This window comes from Syngnathoides biaculeatus, chromosome 6 (genome assembly GCF_019802595.1).
Source record: "Syngnathoides biaculeatus isolate LvHL_M chromosome 6, ASM1980259v1, whole genome shotgun sequence".
Classification (NCBI taxonomy): Eukaryota; Metazoa; Chordata; class Actinopteri; order Syngnathiformes; family Syngnathidae; genus Syngnathoides; species Syngnathoides biaculeatus.
In genome coordinates this window covers 21,393,262-21,416,150 of record NC_084645.1, presented here as the reverse complement: position 1 = coordinate 21,416,150, position 22,889 = coordinate 21,393,262, and the positions used below count along the sequence as shown (strand labels likewise).

At 45.8% G+C, this 22,889-nt stretch overlaps 1 protein-coding gene across 1 annotated transcript in view; it reads right to left on the bottom strand.

Annotated features, from left to right (window-relative positions):
• shank3a (SH3 and multiple ankyrin repeat domains 3a) overlaps positions 1 to 22,889 on the bottom strand; it is a 125,053-nt gene that overhangs the window by 52,952 nt on the left and 49,212 nt on the right. Inside the window, exon 10 of the mRNA XM_061821659.1 lies at positions 18,434 to 18,615. Coding sequence (XP_061677643.1) covers positions 18,434 to 18,615 — 182 coding nt within the window. The remainder of the gene's footprint in view (positions 1 to 18,433; positions 18,616 to 22,889) is intronic.

The following is a 22,889-nucleotide window of genomic DNA, read 5'->3' as shown; positions in this document are numbered from 1 at the left end:
AATAAAATCTGCACTGCACTGAATCCACATTTGGTGAACCGCGATATAGCGGGGGAACGCCGTCATACGGTTTAGACCCGCACAATCATAAACTTCAGCAGACCAGCCGAGCGATTGCCGCCGACACGTCCGCACGTACCCCAAACGGTCACGCGCCTTCACGACAGAAAAAGTGCGCGGCGTCTCGCGGTACAGTTGGCGGCAAAGAGGAAGCGCGAATAAAAATAGCAGCCGCGGCACAAAAGACAAAATCCCCCGCGAGAGTGGAACAAAGAAAAGTGACGGCAGCTTCAATCGCGAGATGCCGGATGCGATTAAGGCAAACGCGAGCTGACAAAGTGGGGAAGGTGGAAAAAAAAAAAGATGCGCATCTGCGTGGAAAGACTTGCGGAGGTATTCCACTGTGGGTGCGGAGACTTTGGGTTTTGCCAGTCACGACGCGTTGCGGCTTCCCAAATAGCACCTGTGTCAGGTTCTTCTGTGTCACGCGACGAGCCTTCTTGCTTTCTGCAAGCACGGACGTGTGCGCAAGAGCGAGAGATTGTATTTATCTTCAAACTGGCGCAGCTCATTTCAATTTTGCCTATCGCATCGAGCTGAGTCGCTCATTTACTCCCCGGCAGCTCAGCATCTTTGTTCCTCTAAACGCACGTCCACAATGCCGGCGTAATTGCCTCGCGTGAATGGAGCGAAACGTTCCGCTCGGCGACAATAGCGGAGAGTCGAACCCTGAACGGTCGCGCCCGCCACGCAGCACAAAGACGTGCAAACGAAAAGCTCGGCGAGGGAGGAGTCTTATTAGGGCCACGTGGTTTCATCAGCCGTGATGCGGCGTTTTCCTCAAGGAAAAGGCCGGGAGGGATCTCTTCATCGCACACTACAGTCAAGCCTCGGTTCTCGAACGTCCCCGTTTCCCAACGAAAATTTCCAGATTTTTTTTTTTGCTTCTGTTTTCGAACGAAAATCGGTATCCGAACACCCCTGACAAAACCCGGGAATAAAAGACCAGCTGACCTGCAACGCGCTTTGCTGTGAATTCCCACGGCGCCGAAAAAACCCGGAAATAACATGATGTGCGCGACGCAAGCAGCAGACCCTCCCACGAGTCAACGGCCAATATTACTATTTTTAGATTGATTTTGAAATGCAAGTTTGAATTCAATTCCTCAGACGAGTGCATGTGAAGGGAAAATAAAAAAAAACATTCAAACATCCATCTCGCTTGGATATTGCTTGCTTACTTAACTTACAAGAAGTCAAAATAAACCTTGTGCCTTTTCACAAATAAGACACAATAAACAACAACAACAAAAAGGTGCTGAGTGCGTGCAAGCGCCGCCGAATCCAACCGCTCCCAATTAGCGGCACGCGGCCGCTCGCATGTCGCCACGTAGCCACGCGTGTGAAACAAAGTGTGCCGCCGACTTGAGCGACGAGAGCAAAATCCAATAAGCGGAATGGAGCTGTTATTAGATTTGCTTGCCTGCTCTCTTTATTAAACTTCACTTCCAGTCAGTGTGACACACACACGAAGCCGAGCAATGGGACCGAACCAGACACACGGACGTCAATCAATAATTTGTCAGAAATGAGCGAATACGTCTCAAGGTCTTGCTGAGAGGATACCTTGCCGCGGCGTTCTTTTGCTGGGCCAAAGACACTCGTGACAAAAGCGCTCACGCTAAGCAGAAGTACAGCTTACTCGCGTTAGAAAAAAAAAAAAAATAAAAAGTAGGCTCAACTCCAGCCGCTTATCCTCACAAGGGTTGTGGGAGTGCTGGAGCCTACCCGAGCTATCAAAGGGCAAGAGGCAGGGTACACCCTGAACTGGTTGCCGGCCAATCGCAGGACACGCGGAGACAAGACAACAGTCACACTCGCGATCACACCGACGTGCCAATTTTGAGTGTCCGATTCCCGTAATTCCCGGCCTGCAGAGCGCACCTGGTTGCAAGCCTCACCCAGTACATTTGTAAAGGAAATACCATTCGGTACGTACATACGCCGCAGCCGTGTAAAAAACGCAAGTGCCCACAATGAAACAAGATATTTACAAAGAAAGATGGTACACAGAGAGTTTAACGCTAGCACCGCCGCGGTAACGCTGACGCTAGCGCCACCGTGTGTGCTGATACTAATGCTAGCACCGCCGTGCTAACAGGGCTGGTTAAAAAAAAAAAAAAAACATATATACTGGTAAAAACCACTGAGACACGGCAATAACAAGCGAACGCAGCGCTAACGGGGCCGGACCGGTAAAAGTCACTTCCTCGGCACATATATTCCACCGGTGTCACTCTTACCTTTCCCGCTCGAGCGCCCCCTTGCGGCCGTTAGAAAAAATACACAAATTAGCCGCATCAGCGGATAAACCGGAGAGTTGAAAGAGTGTGAAAAACGTCGCGGCGTATAGGCCGGAAATTACGGAAACCGGAGCAGCTGGAGAAAACCCACCCAAATAATGTTTCTCTTTTATCAATTTGCAGAGTGAGAAGAATAAAAAATCGCATGCATCATAAATCAATCGCTAAACGTGTAATCAAGTTATGAGAGTTGAACGCTGGCAGCATTTTATTTTTGAGGCCGGAGCAGCCTCATCGGCGGAAAGGGGAGCGAGGCGGCGGCGCAGACGGGTAAATAAATCAAAAGCGGGCCACAAAAAGCTCACCTGAAGGAAGAGGAAACGCAGGCGAGGAAAACTCGAAAGGAAGACTCTGAGGGATTCCTCCCGCGCGTCTCTTTCCTCCCAAAGCCACCGATTGACTTTTGTGGGATGGCGCCTGGCTACAAGCGCGTAAAAATAATAATCATAATAATTCAAAAAAAAAAAAAAAAGAACAAGGCTGGCGAGGCCTGGCCCCAAAACCGATTCCATCTCATCAGCACACATGGGGGACTCGAGTCACATGACTTGACTCGAATCAGACTTAAGTCACCAATTGCAAGATCTGTGGCTCAACTTATCAAAGTGTTGAAAATCTGCATTTTGAAGGTCATTTATTTTGCTTCTGCAAGAAATGCAATTTTTTTTTTTTAAACAGCGCTGGTAAATCTGGCAACCCAATTTTCTGCCCTGACACGGAGTTGCAATGACGCGGGCGTCCTGCTGGGAGCTGCCAAGATGGTTCAACGTGGATTCGAGGATTTTGTCTCGGATAGAATCGGGGAAAATGAGAAGGGCAACGTGCAAGTTTTTCTGACTGCGGAGGACCAACAGTCCCGTACGTTTTCATCAATTGCCACCCAATTATTCAACTATTTCGGTATTCATTTGAATACTTTCATAGTGACGAGAGTGAAAAGAAACAAGGCATCCATTTTCTGAGCCGCTCATCCCCACGAGGTTCGTGAGAGTGCCGAAGCCTACCCCCGGCGATCGTTGGGGAGCAGGCGGGGTACACCCTGGACCGGTTCAAGCCAATCGCAGGAAATAAAGACTAAAGTATCGTAAATACAGAAATAGTTAAACGATCGTTAATCATGAAATATTCACAAACGTGAATATTAAAATGGACAAAAGTATTGAAATAATGTCATAAATGTTCAAATAAAAACGGTTTAGCTCAGCCGTGACTTGATTTGCGCCTGGTGAACTTTGGACTTGATTGAAAGTCGACATCAGAAAAGTCATTGGCCCACAGCCAAAATGTGAGATTTAATTTTTCAACGTGACTTGTTGATTTTCTTCGCGTACATCCATAGCCACATAATTGCCGCGTTTGCCATATTACACTTGGCAAAAATGGAGAGAGACTCTCAAAAGCCCGGAGGCAAGGTCACGGAAGTCGCAGTCGACCATCTCAGCGTCCAATCGCGGCGCCGGCGGGGCGCTAAGTCCCCCCGCGGATCGCGCCACCTGTCTTCCTGTTCCACCCTGACGCTCCTTCGCCTTCCGCGTTTGTGTGCTTGGCCCGGCGCTCAACTGTCGCTGAAATTAACACCTCGGCGATTGCAACATGCTTTTTCTTTTCTTTTTTTTTTTTTTCATTTTTAATTTACAAATACACCGCAGGCGCCCACCCGCCTGGCGTCCCGACAAAAACGCCAAAGCAGCAAATGCGGCGTTATTCAGTCGATGAATAAACACGGCTGAGGGAGCGCATAAGGCATCGGCACTGGAGCCAAGGATGAGCCGTAGACGGCGTGACGGGGCCGCGCTGACCAGATGGTTCTTAGCGACAACCATTTGTTGCCATTTTTTATACTAGATGGAAAAATATGCCCCCCCCCCAAAAAAAAAAAAAAAAAAAAAAACGTTGTAGAGCACAGGTGTCAAACTCAAGCCCCGGGGGCCAGATCTGACCATTATTTTGTTTGTGGCGTGCTAAGTTTCTTGCTAAGAATCTGCCAACCATAACGCAAGACCTTAGCTGACTCTTTGGGCTGAAACCGGCACTGACCAACCTCCAGGATTCAAATAAATATTTACTGGACTTCATTCCATAGTTAGGGCTTACTCGTGCGTGAATGAGAAGGGGCGGAGGAGGAAGAGTGAAGCTGCAGGGAGAAGAGATAGCGAGGGTGCAAATACTTGAGCAACGGTGAGTGCGGTAAGGAAGTGAAGAAACGGGTCCAAGCGGGATGGAACAGTTGGGGAAAGGTGTCTGGCGTTCTATGTGACAGAAGAGTCTCCGCTAGGATGAAGGGCAAAGTTTATAAAACAGCGGTGAGGCCGGCGGCCATGATGGACAGATTAGAGACGGCGGCACTGAAGAAACGACAGGAAGCAGAACTGGAGGTGGCAGAAATGAGGATGTTGAGGTTCTCGCTCGGAGTGAGCAGCTCGGATAGGATTGGAAATGAGTTCATTGGAGAGACAGCTAAAGTTGGATGCTTTGGAGACAAGGTGAGAGAGAGCAGATTTCGATAGTTTGGACATGTCCAGAGGCGAGAGTGCGAGGAAATTGGTAGGAGGACGGTCAGGATGGAGCTACCAGGGAAGAGAGCAAGAGACAGGAAGACCAAAGAAAAGGTGGATGGTTGTTGAGAGGGAGGACACGAGGACACTGCGTGTTAGAGAGGAAGATGCACGAGCGACCCCTAATGGGACACGCCCAAAGAAAAAGAAGAAGAAATTAGGGCTTACTCGGGACCCCGTGGCATCTAAATCCACATCTCATTCCACACTTAGCACCCTGGTGATGCGCCAGCAGACGCTAAACATTGGAAAATTGAGCCGTCTTGTGAGGAAACCCAGACCAAGACAAAAGAGAAAATTTGTCTGCCGAGAGCGCCCGTGCGTCGGTTGCCAGGTAACGTCATACATGCATATGCATCCGCGTCTAAACAACAACAAGCGGCACGGTCCAATAATGTCATGTATTATTCATTTGCACAGTCCACCGGCTCCTATCATGGGCCAGAAAGCAGGAACGCACACTTCGGTGCGCAGCGTACTGTACGATAATTTGCACTCATACACGATGACAGCTAGAAAACAAACCAAAAAAAAGCTTTTAGCCGTCCTCCGCCGGTAATGCACCATTAGCCAGCGGCTACGGAAGCCACGTTCGCCTCGAAGGTAGCACGGAACGTCTGTGTTGCCGGTCGAGTGGCCGCGGCGGCGTTAATATTCCGCACGCCGCGGGAGCGCAAAGCGGGCCCCATTCGTCTTGTTTGTGAATGTCTAATCGCGGCGTTACTTGCGCTGCTTTTCATTTTCACAGCTGTCTGCAAGATTTATAGCGGCGTCGCGCGGAGAGGAGTTTCGCGTCGTACGCGCGGCTGCCACGCGGCTGAAGGAATGCGCTTCGATTTTGTCACCTTGCCGAGAAAATCCTCGACGTGAAATTAATCCTCCGGTGTTAAGTTTATGAAGAGAAAACGCACGCTAAACTGAACACGACTTAATGTTTATAAGTCACCAAATATGAAATAGACGTGAGATGGACATACATACGTTATGTACAGAGAGTGCTCGGGTTAAGGCGGTCTCGACCCAAAATGTTTCCCATCCGACATTTCGTCTGGCTAACGCTTGTCTGTGTTTGCGCGCCAGGGAGTATCTTTGCATTTTTCGCCCTCCTTTTTTGACATGATGGCCCCAAAGAAGAAAGCTGACTTTTAGCAATGGTTCTACAGCCAAAAGGAATTCCATTACCATGGAAACGAAGCTCAAGATCGTAAAAAGATCAGAGGAAGGAGAGACACCAACACCACCAAGGCTTCAGTCGGTCGACCGTGGTGACAATTATTAAAGACATTGCCGGTATTTTAGCGCATGTGATGAAGGGTTCCGTTCCTACGTCGGCTACAACGATCACGAAACGAGGTTCTGTGAGACTGGACGAGATGGAGAGGACTGAGGACCAGGTTTCTTTCGCACTAGCTAAGCGCCGCCTCCCCTTCTTCTTCTTCTCCATCCACCTAAGTACATCATCTTGTTCATTTCAATGTATTCAGCGTTTTTTATACAAAGCATTTGGACGTAAATTCAGACTTTAATGGTGGAATCCGACTTAAGTCGAAATCCGAGTTAAGTCGCTACTGTAGGAACGGACCTCAGTCGTAGACCGAGGACTCCCTGTATTTGTACTTGATCTTTTTCTGATCAAAGTCAGCAAAAAGCTGATTTGCGTGAGGTCTCGAAAGATTATCCGAAGCGAGGTGAGAAGTGCGTTTTCCTTCCCGATCCGCTTGGAACACGCTCGACTTTACCAATTGTACCAATTTCTAACCTGCGCAGTACTGAAACAGGCTGACGGCGGATCACTCCGGCTCTGTCCGAGTCCCGCTGAGGTTGAGCCCATTCCCTTCCCAATCCAAAAATGAAATTTTACAGAATCCCTCTCGCATCAACCATGGATTTGACTCGTACCCCATGGGGATCCCACTGTGGGCACCCTGAAAAAAAGCTCGGCCCCGACGACATACGTACCAACAATCGGGCGCGAATTGAGGAAGTTCGCCCCATTTGACAAATCTTAGACAACGGACAATTGTCAGAAGCCTGAAATACAATTCTGAGTGATTATCGTGTGGCAGCACGGAGGGGACGACTGGTTAGAGCGTTGGCCTCGCGGTTCTGAGGACCGGGGTTCGAATGGGTATTCTCTGGGTGTTCCGGTTTCCTCCCCACATCCCCAAAACACACGGTAGGTTAATTGAAGACTAATTTCAGTGAATGGTTGATTGTTTATATGTGCCCTGCGATTGGCTGGCACCCAGTTGAGGGTGTACCCCGCCCGCCTCCTGCCCGAAGATGGGCAGGGCTTGGATAGGTTTCAGCACTCTTGCGACCGTTGTAAGGATAAGCGGCTCACACAATGAATGGACGGCCTATCGTGTAGTGTGGCTTGTGTTTACAGTGATTTGTTTCTCCCCCTGCTCATAAAATCGTAAAGTTAAACTTGATATAAATCCTTAAGATGGTGTACACAGATACCGACAATGAGATCAATTTTGAGCATCAACCTTCCGATCGAAGCCAGCAAGACCCGATTAAAGGATGTCTGTCAAATATTAATCTGCGCAATGATCGTACGCTGTTGTTTTTTTTTGGTCGAGTTTCTTTTCCCTCCACTGCTCAGAAAACGGTCGGGACCGACAACCGTACATGTGAACCTTGATCAGTATTCACGATCGCAAATCCTTCGAACTCGGTGACTGCGATGTAAACCGGAACAAGAACCAACTACGAGGCTGCTGGACACGAACCGAGCACCGACTGCTCGTCTAACGTGTCTCGCAAGACCGCGGCACAAAAAAAAAAAAAAAAAAGGAAAAAAATGCCAAGGAGAAGAATTTGCAAGAGCAACGGAGTTACCAGACAAACTAACATGTGACCTAACGGTTTGTTATCTGTCGGATGAGCCATGCAGGACGACCGAACGTCACGGCGCTCCTCGGGTCTGAACTGAACGTTACGTGAAAATAAAATGAGACCTTTGTAGTTTGGGATGCAAAAAAATCGATTTGTTTGGTTTGACTTTGACTAAAACCGGCCCAGAACTTAACGAGCATGGCAAAATGGGGGCTCCGAGGCCAGACGTGCTGAGAACCCCCCTGCTGTAGACTGTTCACGGGAGTCGGACTGCCGGCTGCGTGCACAGTAATTGCTTTGCGAAATGCTTGTTTTTCCCTTCAGATTGTCTCGCTCTGGGGAATTTATTTTGAAGCGAGGAACACGCGAGGAAGTGGAGGAGATGTTGGGACATGCAGATGGTCGGGATGGGTCTTTGCTTTAAAAAGGTGAAAATATGTGAAAATCTATGGGAAATTATGCTCTGCCAAACAAGCATATTCTTCGGTAATTTCATCATTGGACAACATCAGAGCAAAACAAAAGTGTTCCAGAACTTAGACTGTGTACATTATTTTTGGGAGTTTGCAGTAGGAGCCTGGAATAGTCAAGCTGCTGCTATATCACTGATTTTCTGCTCATTATCTTAAACTAGTATTTGTTTTAGCAAGTTGTTAACGTTTTGAGGAATAGAAATTCACTTCAATCAAAAATTTATAATCATTGAAGCTCCCTTCGTGATTCTTGCTCAACGTGCTCCCCTTTTGTACTACGCATCAAACACGCTCACAACAAGCGATGTGTTCAAAGACAAAACAAAAGGCGTGCCATCTTGAAAATGCTCATTTTTTTTTTAAAAAAAAAACCCCAAAACCAGACAAGTCTTGTAGTGCAAGTCAAAGTCATGTCCCTGCTCCTACGATTGCTGACTAAAGTCTGACTCGAGTCCCAAAACCGCAGATGTTTCTGGTACAGTCCATCCATCCATTTTCCCCCGCTTCTCCGGGTCGGGTCGCGGGGGAAGTAGTTTTCAGCAGGTACCCAGATTTCCCTTTCCCCGGCCACTTCTTCCAGCTCTTCCGGAGGGATCCTGAGGCGTTCCCAAGCCAGCCCAGAGAGATAGTCTCTCCAGCGTTGTCCCCGGGGTCTCTTTCTGGTGGGACATGCCCGGAACACCTCACCAGGGAGGCGTCCGGGAGCCACCTCATCTGGCTCCTACGAGGAGTAACGGCTCGACTCTGAGCCTCTCCCGGATGACCGAGCTTCTCACCCGGTCTCTAAGGGAGAGCCCGGACACCTTGCGGAGGAAACTCGTTTCGGCCGCTTGTATCCGGGATCTTGTTCTTTCAGTCACGATCCACAGCTTGTGCCCATCGGTGAGGGTAGCAATGTAGATCGACTGGTAAATTGTAAGCTTCGACTTTCGACTTAGCTCCCTCTTTCCCACAACGGACCGATACAAAGTCCGCATCACTGCAGACGCTGCACCGATCCGTATGTCGATCTTCTTCCCTCACTCGTGACCAAGACCCTCCACTTGGGACAGGATCTCATCCCCGACCCGGAGATGGCACGCCACCCTTTTCCGACTGAGGACCATGGAGTCAGTCCAGCGCTCATGGTACGGTGCAATAAATAACTAAGAATGCATTTTTAAATACCTGTATCATAAAACAAAATATCTGCGTTACTGTTTTGGAAGAAACTACATAGATATTCTGATCTTTATCCGCCAGACCCGTGACGTTAGCACCGATGCTAATGCTACCATAACACCAGAGGTGCCCTGCTTGCTCCACTGACATCACAGACCTCTAAAAAAACCGACCCCTAAGCAACAACAAAATTTGACCGGGTTGCGGCCGACGTGGTCGCGGCGTGGGCGCTTAATCCAGTTACTATGGCGACACTGAGGCGCCTTTCGAACCAGATGACCATTGAGACCGAGAGATTAGATCAATAAAGAGGGAGATCGGAAAGACACGCGGGGGCAAGTCGGGGGGAACGAGGTCAGCGTGAGGACGCACTGGAGGAGGAGGAGGCGCTCGGATAGCGGATCACGTGCAGGTGTTCCGCCCCAGTGGCGGTCAGCGTGTGCACAAAGGCAAAGCCAACTGATTACGGCGAGAAAACGTGCTCAGAAGGCAGGCGTGGACCAAGACTAACTCCGCACATCGATCCCCGCGCACAGCCTCCAATCACCGCCGGAGCGTTTCCAATTCAGCCGTTCTTGACGGGGGGTAGAAGCAGGAAGGGGGTGAGGCTGGGTCAGGACTCCGGAGTCTTTCAGTCCACAACTACGGCTGAATCCATACGAATCAGCGGGGGGGTGTGTGGAAAAAAAACAAAATTAGCTTCACCCCCCCCCCCCCCAGCATCTGAAATGAGCTTTTTATGAATGTATTTATTGACTGGTCGAGGCTATTAAAAGCGTCGTGTTGCGCTCTCGCCTGAGGCGCACACGTCATCAACATCAACAGGGGCAGCACAATTGACTCATGGTTTGAAGCACTTTTGTCATCGCTTGTTCCTTTCAACAACGCACTTTTACCTGCGCCGTCCTCAATGAAAATGGGATCTTCCTCCTCCTCCTCTTCGTTAAACACAGTGTCAGCTTTGTAGCGTGATAAATACAACAAATAAATGTATGTTTTGAATACAGATGCATCTCAATTTGTTTGAAGGTCCTGGAAAATTCCATTCAAAAATTGAACCTCGGAATTTTCGGCATCTTCAGACAAGACAAGCTGAAATATGTTTGTTTGTGGTTTTTCAAATCTTAATTTTGATGATGATCATTTTCAGCTCACGAAAATGCCGAATTCGCCATTTTTTTTTTTTTTTACAATTTATTTCACCAAAACCAATAAAGAATCATTTTAAACATTGGAATTAGGTATGAAATTGCTTCGTGAGCTTCACTTTTTGAACCATGTAAACGCTTTTCAATAATATTCTAATTCCATGAGATGCATCAGTATATCCATTTCATTTACAATCTCAAATGCATATTTGCAATATTGAAATGATAAACAGTGATATTTTGCATAAACATCAAAGCTTGACAGAATAATTTGAGAAAGAGAATTTACCATCTGAGTCCAGATAGTCGTCTTTCACTATAAAATATATTTAAAAAAGAAAGAATGATTACTTTGGCCAAAAATCAGATTGATTTTTTTTTTTTACACATTTATACAAAAAAAAAAAGAATTATTGTTGTCCAATGAAAGAGAGAAAAAAAATAAAAAAAAATATAGGGGAAAAAATAAGAACATGCCCAAATAAGTCATCTTTCACAATAAAATATATATGAAAAAGAAAGAACGATTACTTTGGGCAAAAACCAGATTGATTTTTTGTTTACATATTTATACGAAAAAAATATTGAATTATTGTTGTTGTCCAATGAAAGAGAGAGAAAAAAATAAAGAAAAATATAGAGGAAAAATAATAACATGCCCAAATAAAAATACCAAACAGGAAAAAAAATGTTTTTCATCGGACAGCAAGTTCCGACAACCTCAAGTTAAAGGTTTAACCCAGAGGACCTACAGGTTGTTTATATATCACACAAACGTAGGTAATTTTTCATTTAAAAAAAATTTGAAAAATTCTCAACACAACAGAAATGAAATAAATTTGCGCCAAAGTTCACATTTTTTTTGTAATCCGAATGCCTCCCGTGTCGGTTTAAAACCGAGGCTGTGTTGAATCTGCTTCCGCGTGTCGTCACGCCAAGACAACCCCGATAAAGAAAATGGCTTCCGATGTAGACAATCATACACGCTGCGAGTGGGATGTTGAGGACATAGACAGCAGTGATGAAGACGTTTTTATGGAATGTTCTGTGGAAGAGATGGGAACTGAAGTGGAGGAATTATCTGATTCTTCCCATGTTGGAAAAAGATCCCATGCAGGTGTAATTCTACCATTTATGTTCGAACCGGAGTTGACGAATGCGACAAGGACAGGATTCGGCGAGACCCGACGAAGTTAACGTGGAACTCCGCACCCAAAATATGTGCCTGAAGAAATCTACGTACACCTTGTTGACAAAATGATCAAATTCAAATATGTTTAAACGACTGAACACGTACAGTGCGTACTTGCTTGCTAGCTGTACCGGGTTTTCAAAGCAGTCCTCCCGTGAAATGCTTGGAACATATTACCGTCCGCTTTGATTTGTGAGTCCGATGCGCCCGCTTTGTCTTCACAAACCTGGTCCAGAACCTGCCTAACCGTTCGTCTTTCGACCATTCAACGTAAGCTGATTCCGTCGGCGTTTGACGCAGAACAGCGGTACAGAACACACTTCCTCGATCGCCATCTTTGCTAGCTTTTTCACTCTTTGGCTAAATGTTGTCTTGACGTGACGTCGCATTCCGGGGAGTTACGCAACTTGCCGAATCTATGTGACATCTTGAACAAAATCTCGAGACTGACTTTGACGTTGACATTTCTGTTCTGTTGAGAATTTTTAAAATATTTTTTTAATGAAATTTTAGCAACATTTGTATGATAGACAAATAAAATACCTCCCTCTGGATCAGACCTTTAAGAGCTACACTGCTTGGTACTACTTTTCAAACCAAATACTGTGGAACCTCTCGAGTCGGATGCCCCAAAGGTTGCATGAACGAACGTTTTCTCCATTAACTGGTAGCTCAGCGTTTTGCTTTTTGTGTGGCTTTTAATTGCAAAAAAATATTTCAAAAGACAACGATGGATGTTAAGAGCAGAATAAAAATCAGATGTTGTTGTGATGGCGTTTTGGGGCTTGGGGGTGGGGTCAACATTGTTAAAGATACACCAATTGTTACAAATCCGTGTATTTTGGGAGAAATGCACCTGCATATGTATTTGAGGCCTTCCAAAACCTCAACCGTGAGCAAGTTACCCCCCACCCCCCCCCCCCGAAAAAAAAAAAGCAGCTTTACGTCTAATGTGAGAGGGCGCACCAAAAATTCTCAAGGCCAAATTCATAATGAAGTTGGCAACAATGGCTTGAAGCGAATTTCTCATCATTTCCCATTTTTATCATCGTAAGGATTCTGGATAACTTTGACCAATCAAGCGAAAATCGGGTGGACATATTTCTGCTCATTGCATCGCTGCTTTCATTTCAGTTAGCGCCCAACTTCAGAGGCTCCGCTCGACAGCCACGGTCAGCGCTATTTTGTCTAGCTTTGTTTACCGTCCGACTGTGAATTGTCGTCCTTCGCTATGAAAATACACCAAAAAAAACTTTAGCTAGGCACGATTACTCCTACTTCTAAATACTGCGTGTCATTACTTCACCAATCGGGAGCTAAAAGGTCTACATGGACATCGAATAGGCACAGGTATGCTAATTCTACAATATAACAACAATGCTACTCTGTTGATAGCACATCAAACTAATTAGATTTACCTATTCCGATCTCATCGTAAGGATGCTCCTCCGGCGAAGCTAGTGATTAACACAAAGGTGTTAACAAGCCCACGCTGAGGTGTGTGCGTGCGACCGTAGTGGGCTGGGAGGTTGTTACACAGTAATTACCTCTCAATGAATCAAAGTCACGATTGTAATGCAAAGCAGAATGACGGTTAGCTTTGGGCTACGATCGTCCCATTGTGTTGAAATATCAAACCACACCCCTCCCCCTTCCCCCGGTCCAATGAGCTCTGATACGAGCGCGATATTGCAAATTCAGCCTTTAATAACGCTCGCTTATGACCGCCCATGAAACCCGATGCTGTCTCTCTCGTTTTTTTTCCTTCTTCTTCTTTGCTTTTTAACCCGCTTGACTTCCTTTCGTCCTCCGTGGCAAATGAGCACTATTCCTATTAACGACTCCATCCATTTATGAATGCAGATGAGACCAAATGCATTATGTATCGAAGGCAGGGTCGTCCGTCTTTTAAATAGCTTCGCTCTTGAGTCTCAAGGAGATCGGTCATTCGGCGCTTGGGACCCACACAATGCAATCAATAGACACACTACGAAGGAATTTTTGTTGCCTGCGATTTCAATGAAATTAATTTTTCGGGTTCCACCGGCATTGGAGAAGATCCCAGATGTCTTCATAACATCGTTGTGGCAATCTAAAAATATTCATCCTATTGTTAGAGAACATATCAAATAAGGGGGAAGGGAGGAGGATCGTGAGCACCCAGTAACCACACCCACCACCTCTACTTGGGGTCAATGCCGGGTACGGCTTTCGTCACCGGGATGACTGGAGGCGAAGCTAGGATCTTGTAAACAAGGCTATTAGCTCCGAGCGTGAAGACCGAGCAAATGCAGTAAAAGCATGGATGGTATTTTCACTGAAGGACGCAGCACTTCATCACTCAGTAAGAATTGTACATTGGCGTCGTGGATCAGGACCTGTGGCGACACGTAGCCAAACACAAACACATCAACACGGTTCCTGGACAGGAATACCGGCCGTACGTCGTAACGATGTTAGCTAACGCCGCTGCAAGCGGGAGGGTCGGCAGGTCGCATCCTCACCTGAGCTCGTGTCGTTTTTGTGTCCCTGCGCGGGATATTTAACCCACGTCGCCTACGGATAAATCTGGGAATGGAAAGCTTCTCCGGGTAGCTAGAAACGAGCTATATAAGTGCATTATGCATTATCATTATTGATATCCGAGGACTTGAAGCGCAAAAGCCGATGAGCAAAAGTTCACAACGGCAAATTGATCAACGTGTCATCAATCAGTATCCCTAACCCTGAAAACCAAACAAGCCCTGCGTGAAACCCGTCAAAAACGAGCTGTGTTTCTTTTTCAGAACACGAGTGTTGATTGACGTTCATATATATATATAATGCTCATGAATAATTGTGTGAAAGAGTCCAAAGTAAATGTTCTGAAACAGATCGGCAATAGCTGTGTTCACGATCAATGGTCGACGACATCTTGAGGAGAGCAACAGGGAAGTGTGCCAACGCCCTTTCCCTTTCGAGGGTTGCAATTAACGGTTGCGGTTAAGTGTCAATTCAAGAATGTACTTCGTGTACACTTACCTGTTATTAATTTTGATTCACAAAGAACAATATCAACCAATTCAGTATGGACCTTGAGACGATCGCTTTTCTGTAAATTCCGGCCAGGATGTAAATTATCCAAACCAATCCAGCAAATTTCAGAAGGGCTCCATTTTTTTTTTTTTTTTCAAAGGAGACAGCTCACAAAAGATTGAACTGCTTTTTTTTTTGTTTTAATTTCACATTTGATGAGCAAACATCCACTTCACCGACACAACTAATCAAGTGTAAATATTTCATCACGATACGCTGTCCATGTCCCCTTGAAGTGGTTAGTTTGGCATCCCAACAAAAGGGATGTTATATTCCCAGTTTTTGTATTTTATATATATATATATATATATATATAATATATATATATATATATATATATATATATTATATATATATATATTTTTTTTTTTTACATAATAATTAAACACAGTCCAGCTGCTCTAACCTTAACTTCAGACATCCAGTCGAGTCTTTCCGTCCCCGAGCTGACGTCGGCCTCACAAATGGCACGCAGCGTGGCGGCCGGCGTTGCGTAACGGCGCCAGATGGTTTCACCGCGACGGCCCGCCACGGGGCCGGAAGCCACGCGACTGCGCGGTCCGGCGCGCGAGCGGCGGCTCGAGGGCTCGGCCTGCGCCGACGGGTCGGGCGAGCGACAGCGGTTCCGTCCATTTTTTTGGGCCGTTTGTCCTTGTTTGGGTTACGGGGGAAGCGGAACCTACGCCAGCTGACTGATATGATATGAGTGTAGTTTCCGCACAATCACATTTGACGTATAAAAGAAACATTTTATCAGACTTTATTTTCCGAATATGAGATTCCTTTGGCGGAGGAGCTGGTAAAAGCGTTGGCCTCACAGTTCTGAGGACCCGGGTTCGATCCCGGCACCCCCTGTGTGGAGTTTGCATGTTCTCCCCGTGCCTGCGTAGGTTTCCTCCCACATCCCAAAACACACAACATTTATTAGACACCTTAAATTGCCCCTCGGTGTGATTGTGAGTGCAGCTGTTTGTCTCCATGTGCCCTGCAATTGGCTGGCGACCAGTTCAGGGTTGATCATTGCCCGTTGACAGCTGGGATAGGCTCCGGCGCTCCCCGCGACCCTCGTGAGGATAAGCGGCAAAGAAACTGATTCGCTTTCATTTAATGACTGGCTTCTACTGGAATAAATACATTTTTCCTCGGACAGTGGCGCCTTGAGATACAAGTGACCCATATTTTCAAATATGAGTCTCAATTTTTTGCTTTGTGTTGAAGTTTGCGGTCAAACTCAACATAAAACATTGAGATCTACAAGCGTGTTTAAAACAAATATCTTTACGTTGCTAGCGTAAAGCTAACACGCACTGAGAAACTCCACCTGTAGCGGTGCTCTTCCACTTCAAGCCACGGATATTTGAAAACAAACGGTGCATCAACACATGTAGACGGAAAATATAACAACACTCCTGAGCATTTTTAAAAATTATTTTCTAAGAATGACTAATATTACTGTATATTACCGAGTCACTTACAGTAGTTGTGAAAGTATTCTTCGTTTGTGTCTTCATGACTGTATTATCCTCCCTCCTGAAAATCATTGCTTTCATTTGGGGTGGCCTGGAACGGATTCACGCCATTTCCATGGGGAAAGATAATTTCAGTGTTTTGGTTTTCGAGAGTGGTGGTGGAACAAATAAGGATCAAATTACAAAAGACCATATTCGAGACACGTGATCGCACATGGAAAGATGTCCACTGGCTCGAGTGTACGTAAAAAAAAAAAAAAACCCTAAAACAAAAACGTGGACCAACCAGAGAGGAGACCTCTGTCACAAACTGGATGGTATTTTTATAGAGTGTAATGTCAAAGTTTCAGACGCAAAATCCTGAAACGGAACACTTCCTGGCATATGTAAAGGTAGTATGAGTAATTCCGACCTGAGTGCAGCGACTACTCACGCTGTCTGGCCTGTGGGAAGCGCTTTCATTAAGCTAATGTGGGTTTGCACAACAATGATGGATGCAGTTTGAGAGGAGGGGTGGTGGTGGTGGTGGTGGTGGTGGGGGGGGGGGTGCGCCGATGTGGGGCTGGGGTCTATTTGTGGACAGGGAACAGCGGCGGAAAAGGGACAAGGTCGCATGCTCAAGAGGGGAGAGCACGGCCGGAGAGGAGAGGACGACCTGTTTGAATCCGCGTGCACGCTCCAAGCGCATCGCTAGAAAATTCCAGTACGCTTTCAAGGAAGGAATTGATCATTCTCAATATATTTATGTGTATTATATTAGATTTACTGTTTTCGCGTCCGAGCAGCTCAACTCGATTTCACGAGTTTTTGATTCAACCTCGTCGCATCCACAAACACGCAAACCTCAACGCGCGGAACAACCTCAGCGCGCTCGATTGCCAGCGGTCTGCGCCGTAGGTATGCAAAACATTGCAGCATTCACCAAAAAAAAAAAAAAAATTCAAATACTCTGTTCTCCAAAATTCTCCTTCAATTCCCGGTTTTGATTTCAACGACGACTCGACGAGGCGGCGAACTCGTCCGGTCTGAATTACTCCGGCACAACGCCGGGAAATCCCGCAGAGGATCCGAAACCAGTTCCGATCAGATCGTGCGATTCAACGAATTCCACATCATGAGCCGCAACTGCAACCCGACAAACTCGATTCAAACAGGGGCAGCGGGTCGACTACACGGAGGGGGAGGCGAGTGGGGGAGAGTGGCGAGGGTTGAGGAAGAACAATACGGCGTTTACCTTCCACGTCATTACAGTCAAAGTCTTGAGTCAGGCGTGGATGGAGGCAAAAATCACACACACACACGGAAACAGATGAAAAGCTCGGCCACCGCAGCTCAGCGGAAAGCAGAAAATAAAATAAATGCAACATTTGCAACGTCAACGGCAACGCTTCATTTCGCAATGGTGGACAGGACAGTCCCATTTTCCATTCTGGGGCCGGGGGCATCCCGCATTCACGCGAACATTCCCCGTTAAATTTGTGGGAAACCTGCCGATGAGAACATTTTTCCCGTTCTGCAAATGGAATTTGTCTGAGTGACGATGTTCAATGAACAGTTTATCCCACCCAAGAACGAGAAAATGGTACAATCCTGCTGTCCTCACATTTACTGCTGCACGGCAACGTACAAATCAACAAACGAAACCCAAATATGACACTTTGTGACGTTCGAGCGGCTCCACCCCTCCAACTTTCCACTATTCCACCGACAATAGAAGCTCTTACCCCACCCCAGCCTGGAAAATGGTACGGCCCTACTGATTTACATTTGTTGAATGGTAACATACAGATCAAAGAAACGTACGAAACGATATGCAATACGAGATCACTCAATGAAATTAGCTGATTGCACACCATTGGTCGCAAAATTATCAATGACTATGCTTTTGATTTTTTTTTTATTTGATTTCATTTCCATCTCAAAATTTGCTGTACAAATGCCCAAAAAAAGTGAAACATGCACAGAAGAAAGATCCCAGATAGAAGAAAACTGCGTCCTGCCTGTCCCGAAAAAGTCCCCCGATTTGTTCCTCTGTCTGTGCCCGCGAAATATGGCGACGCGCGGCTCGTCCTCCACGAGATGCCAACGAACTTTTCCGGCAACTTTCCGCGCCGTGAGATTGGTTTTCCAAAGTGAAGCGGAGGCCGTCTTACCTTTGACCCTCTCTCCTCGATTGAGTTGGATCTCCCCCTCCCCCTGCGGCGTGTAGGGCTTGACGACGATGAAGGTGCGACCCGGGACGGCGCTGTAGAGTTTGCGCTTGGGCCCGCGGGCGCCCGTCGGCGCCGGCGGCGCGTGATGAGGCGGGCTGGGGTCCCGGGGCACCGAGCCGGGGCTGTAAACAAACACATAGGTTACCGTGGTGATCCCGGGCAGCCGGTAGCCGAAGCCCGCCGTCGCCGACGCGGCGGTCTGCGGGGCCGCCGGCGGGTGACGGCCCCCGGTCTTCGCGGCGGGCAGGGAGAGATTCATCAAAGGTCCGCGTTCAAACGAGAGCCGTCGGGGTTCCGCGGGAGACGACCCGCCGGTGTCCGGAGCGGAAATCGGGAGAGTCGCGTCCGATCGATCCGGTCGGAATCCCCCCCTTAGTCATCCCGAGTTGTCAGAATCCTCCTCCGTAGAGGGGGGGGGGGGGGGGACGTCTCCCGACAGCGACGTAGCCCTCCCGTCGAGGGGGAGCGCGGGCGGATGTCTGCTCCCCTTCTCCTCGGGAGCCCCGCCGCCTTCCTCCCTTCTCCTCCTCCTCCTCCTCTCCTCTTCCACACACACACACACACACGTCCGGACAAACACACTCCGCCAGTCCCGCCACGACGACTGCCGCCGCCGTCGCTGTTGTGTTGCACCCCTCCCCTTCGACACACACGCACAACCCCCTCCGATCCGCCGTGAACACTGTTGCGTGCTGCACAAAAGCTCGATCCCGTTCGGATTCGCCGTCGCCGCTCCGGTCTTCCTTCGCCGCCGTCCATTCCGCCGCCTTCAAACGAGCGGCGAACGCCGGCGCATTACAGCGGCGGCAGAGCTCCACCTACGGTCGCCCATTCATCCATTCATCCCTCCCTCCTCCGTCGCTACAACCATAGCGACCACGTGGCTCTCGGCGTCCTTGTCATCGTCCCGCTCTTGGTTCTCCCTCGTTTTCGAACCCGTTTCAGAATCCAAAACTCAAAAGGCTCAAAACGAGGCGGAAGAGGCGCAATTCTGATATTTCAGCTCCACGGCTGCTGCATACTGAAGTATTTCAATGTTTTTTGTAAATTGTTGATTAACTTGTTTTTCTTCAAACTTGCCACCTGGCGCCTAAAAATTACTCGCTTATTTTACGAAAAGTCAAAATCAAAAGGTGTTTAATGTATTTTTTCCATTTTCAATATCTGACGTGCTTGGTTACAAAATAAAATAATGCCAAATGTTTTTTTTATTGTTCATTAACTTGTTTTTCTTCACACTTGCCACCTGCCGCCTAAAAATTACTCGCTTATTTTACGAAAAGTCAAAATCAAAAGGTGTTTAATGTATTTTTTCCATTTTCAATATCTGACGTGCTTGGTTACAAAATAAAATAATGCCAAATGTTTTTTTTATTGTTGATTAACTTGTTTTTCTTCAAACTTGCCACCTGGCGCCTAAAAATTACTCGCTTATTTTACGAAAAGTCAAAATCAAAAGGTGCTTAATGTATTTTTTCCATTTTCAATATCTGACGTGCTTGGTTACAAAATAAAATAATGCCAAATGTTTTTTATTGTTGATTAACTTGTTTTTCTTCAAACTTGCCACCTGGCGCCTAAAAAATACTCGCTTATTTTGCGAAAAGTCAAAATCAAAAGGTGCTTAATGTATTTTTTCCATTTTCAATATCTGACGTGCTTGGTTACAAAATAAAATAATGCCAAATGTTTTTTTTATTGTTGATTAACTTGTTTTTCTTCAAACTTGCCACCTGGCGCCTAAAAATAATTTGCTTTTTTTTTTTTTTTCGAAAAGTCAAAATCAAAAGGTGTTTCATGTATTTTTTCCATTTTCAATATCTGACGTGCTTGGTTACAAAATAAAATAATGCCAAATGTTTTTTTTATTGTTCATTAACTTGTTTTTCTTCACACTTGCCACCTGGCGCCTAAAAATTACTCGCTTATTTTACGAAAAGTCAAAATCAAAAGGTGCTTAATGTATTTTTTCCATTTTCAATATCTGACGTGCTTGGCTACAAAATAAAATAATGCCAAATGTTTTTTTTATTGTTCATTAACTTGTTTTTCTTCACACTTGCCACCTGGCGCCTAAAAATTACTCGCTTATTTTACGAAAAGTCAAAATCAAAAGGTGCTTAATGTATTTTTTCCATTTTCAATATCTGACGTGCTTGGTTACAAAATAAAATAATGCCAAATGTTTTTTTTATTGTTGATTAACTTGTTTTTCTTCAAACTTGCCACCTGGCGCCTAAAAATTACTCGCTTATTTTACGAAAAGTCAAAATCAAAAGGTGCTTAATGTATTTTTTCCATTTTCAATATCTGACGTGCTTGGTTACAAAATAAAATAATGCCAAATGTTTTTTATTGTTGATTAACTTGTTTTTCTTCAAACTTGGCACCTGGCGCCTAAAAATTACTCGCTTATTTTACGAAAAGTCAAAATCAAAAGGTGCTTAATGTATTTTTTCCATTTTCAATATCTGACGTGCTTGGTTACAAAATAAAATAATGCCAAATGTTTTTTATTGTTGATTAACTTGTTTTTCTTCAAACTTGCCACCTGGCGCCTAAAAAATACTCCTTATTTTGCGAAAAGTCAAAATCAAAAGGTGTTTAATGTATTTTTTCCATTTTCAATATCTGACGTGCTTGGTTACAAAATAAAATAATGCCAAATGTTTTTTTTATTGTTGATTAACTTGTTTTTCTTCAAACTTGCCACCTGGCGCCTAAAAATAATTTGCTTTTTTTTTTTTTTTCGAAAAGTCAAAATCAAAAGGTGTTTAATGTATTTTTTTCCACCTGGAATATCTGACGTGCTTGGTTACAAAATAAAACAAAGTCACGTAAAATGTTTTCCACCCAACACAATCGTTGGTCACATTGGCTGAAGGAAATTTAAAAAAAAAAAAATCCAACCACTGACTGGCTGCTTTGTTTCTTTTACATTTGAAAAATTGAGATTTTATGGAAGCGAGCATTTTAAAAACTATTACTGTTTTTTTTTAATTTTGCTTAACTCCACATCCATCCATCTATTTTCTTAGCCACTTATCCTCACGAGGGTCGCGGGTGCCTATCCCAGCTGTCAACGGGCCCTGAACTGGTTGCCAGGGCACATAGACACAAACAGTCGGACTCACAATCACACCTATGGGCAATTTAGAGTGTCCAATTATTAATGTTGCATGTTTTTGGGATGTGGGAGGAAACCGGAGTGCCTACCCAGAAAAAACCTACGCAGGCACAGGAGAACATGCAAACTCCACATACGTAGGCGGGTCTGGGATTGAACCCGGGACCTCAGAACTGTGAGGCCGACGCTTTCCAGCTGCGGCACCGTGCCCCCTTAACTTCCCATTGCACTTGTAATTCTGTTTAAAAACTAGTTGGACCTTAGCTGAAAATGAAACAAAAAGTCAGCATAAGACTGTAAAACTATTAAAATTAATGACGAATTCAGGAGTTGTCATTTGTTTGGTATATTTTGAAAATAATAATTATCATGCCTTATTAATATAAGGTTGTGAGGAAACATTTCTAACCGTTGTAAAAAAAAATTATATATATATATATCAATTCATCCATTTTCTTAGCTGCTTATCCTCACGAAGTTCGCAGGAGTGCAGCTGTCAATGAGCAGAAAGCGGGGCACACCCTAAACCGGCCGCCAGCCAATCGCAGGGCACATAGAGACAAACATTCGCACTCACAATCACACCTAGGGGCAATTTAGAGTGTCCAATTAATGTCGCATGTTTTTGGGATGTGGGAGGAAACCGGAGTGCCCACCCGGAGAAAACCCACACAGGCACGGGGAGAACATGAAAACTCCACACAGGCGGGTCCAGGATTGAACCTGAGAACTCAGAACTGCGAGGCCAACGCTTTCCAGATGATACACGGTGCCGCCCATTTCTCTTTCTCTCTCTCTCTCTCTCTCTCTCTTTATATATATATATATATATATATATAAAATACAATGAATATGTGCATGTGTGTAGCAATTCCTGGCATCATTTCCTACGACGTGTGCTCCAAATAGTATCGATGAAGGCAAGAATAATGACGACGCCTCAAAAGTTTGCCGCGATTGCGTTTCTATTTTGCGGCCCATTAAACACAGTCAAAGATTGTATTATCATAAGTAATATCCCATTTACTTATGTGACTTCAACGAAATAGAGCAGAATAAAAAAGGCGCCGCGATGACTGCGGCTGCGCGTACAACTGCGAGCTGGTCCGTGCTGCTGCGGGAACGTCGTCGCAAAATGTAAACACAAAAAAAGTTAACATTTGCTGAACGCATATTAACGATGCTTGGGAATCATTTTAATGGTGAAAAGTTTGCAAAGTCTCTTCTTCAGCTGCAGCACAGTGGACCTGGTTTTTAGCAGGTCCGCCT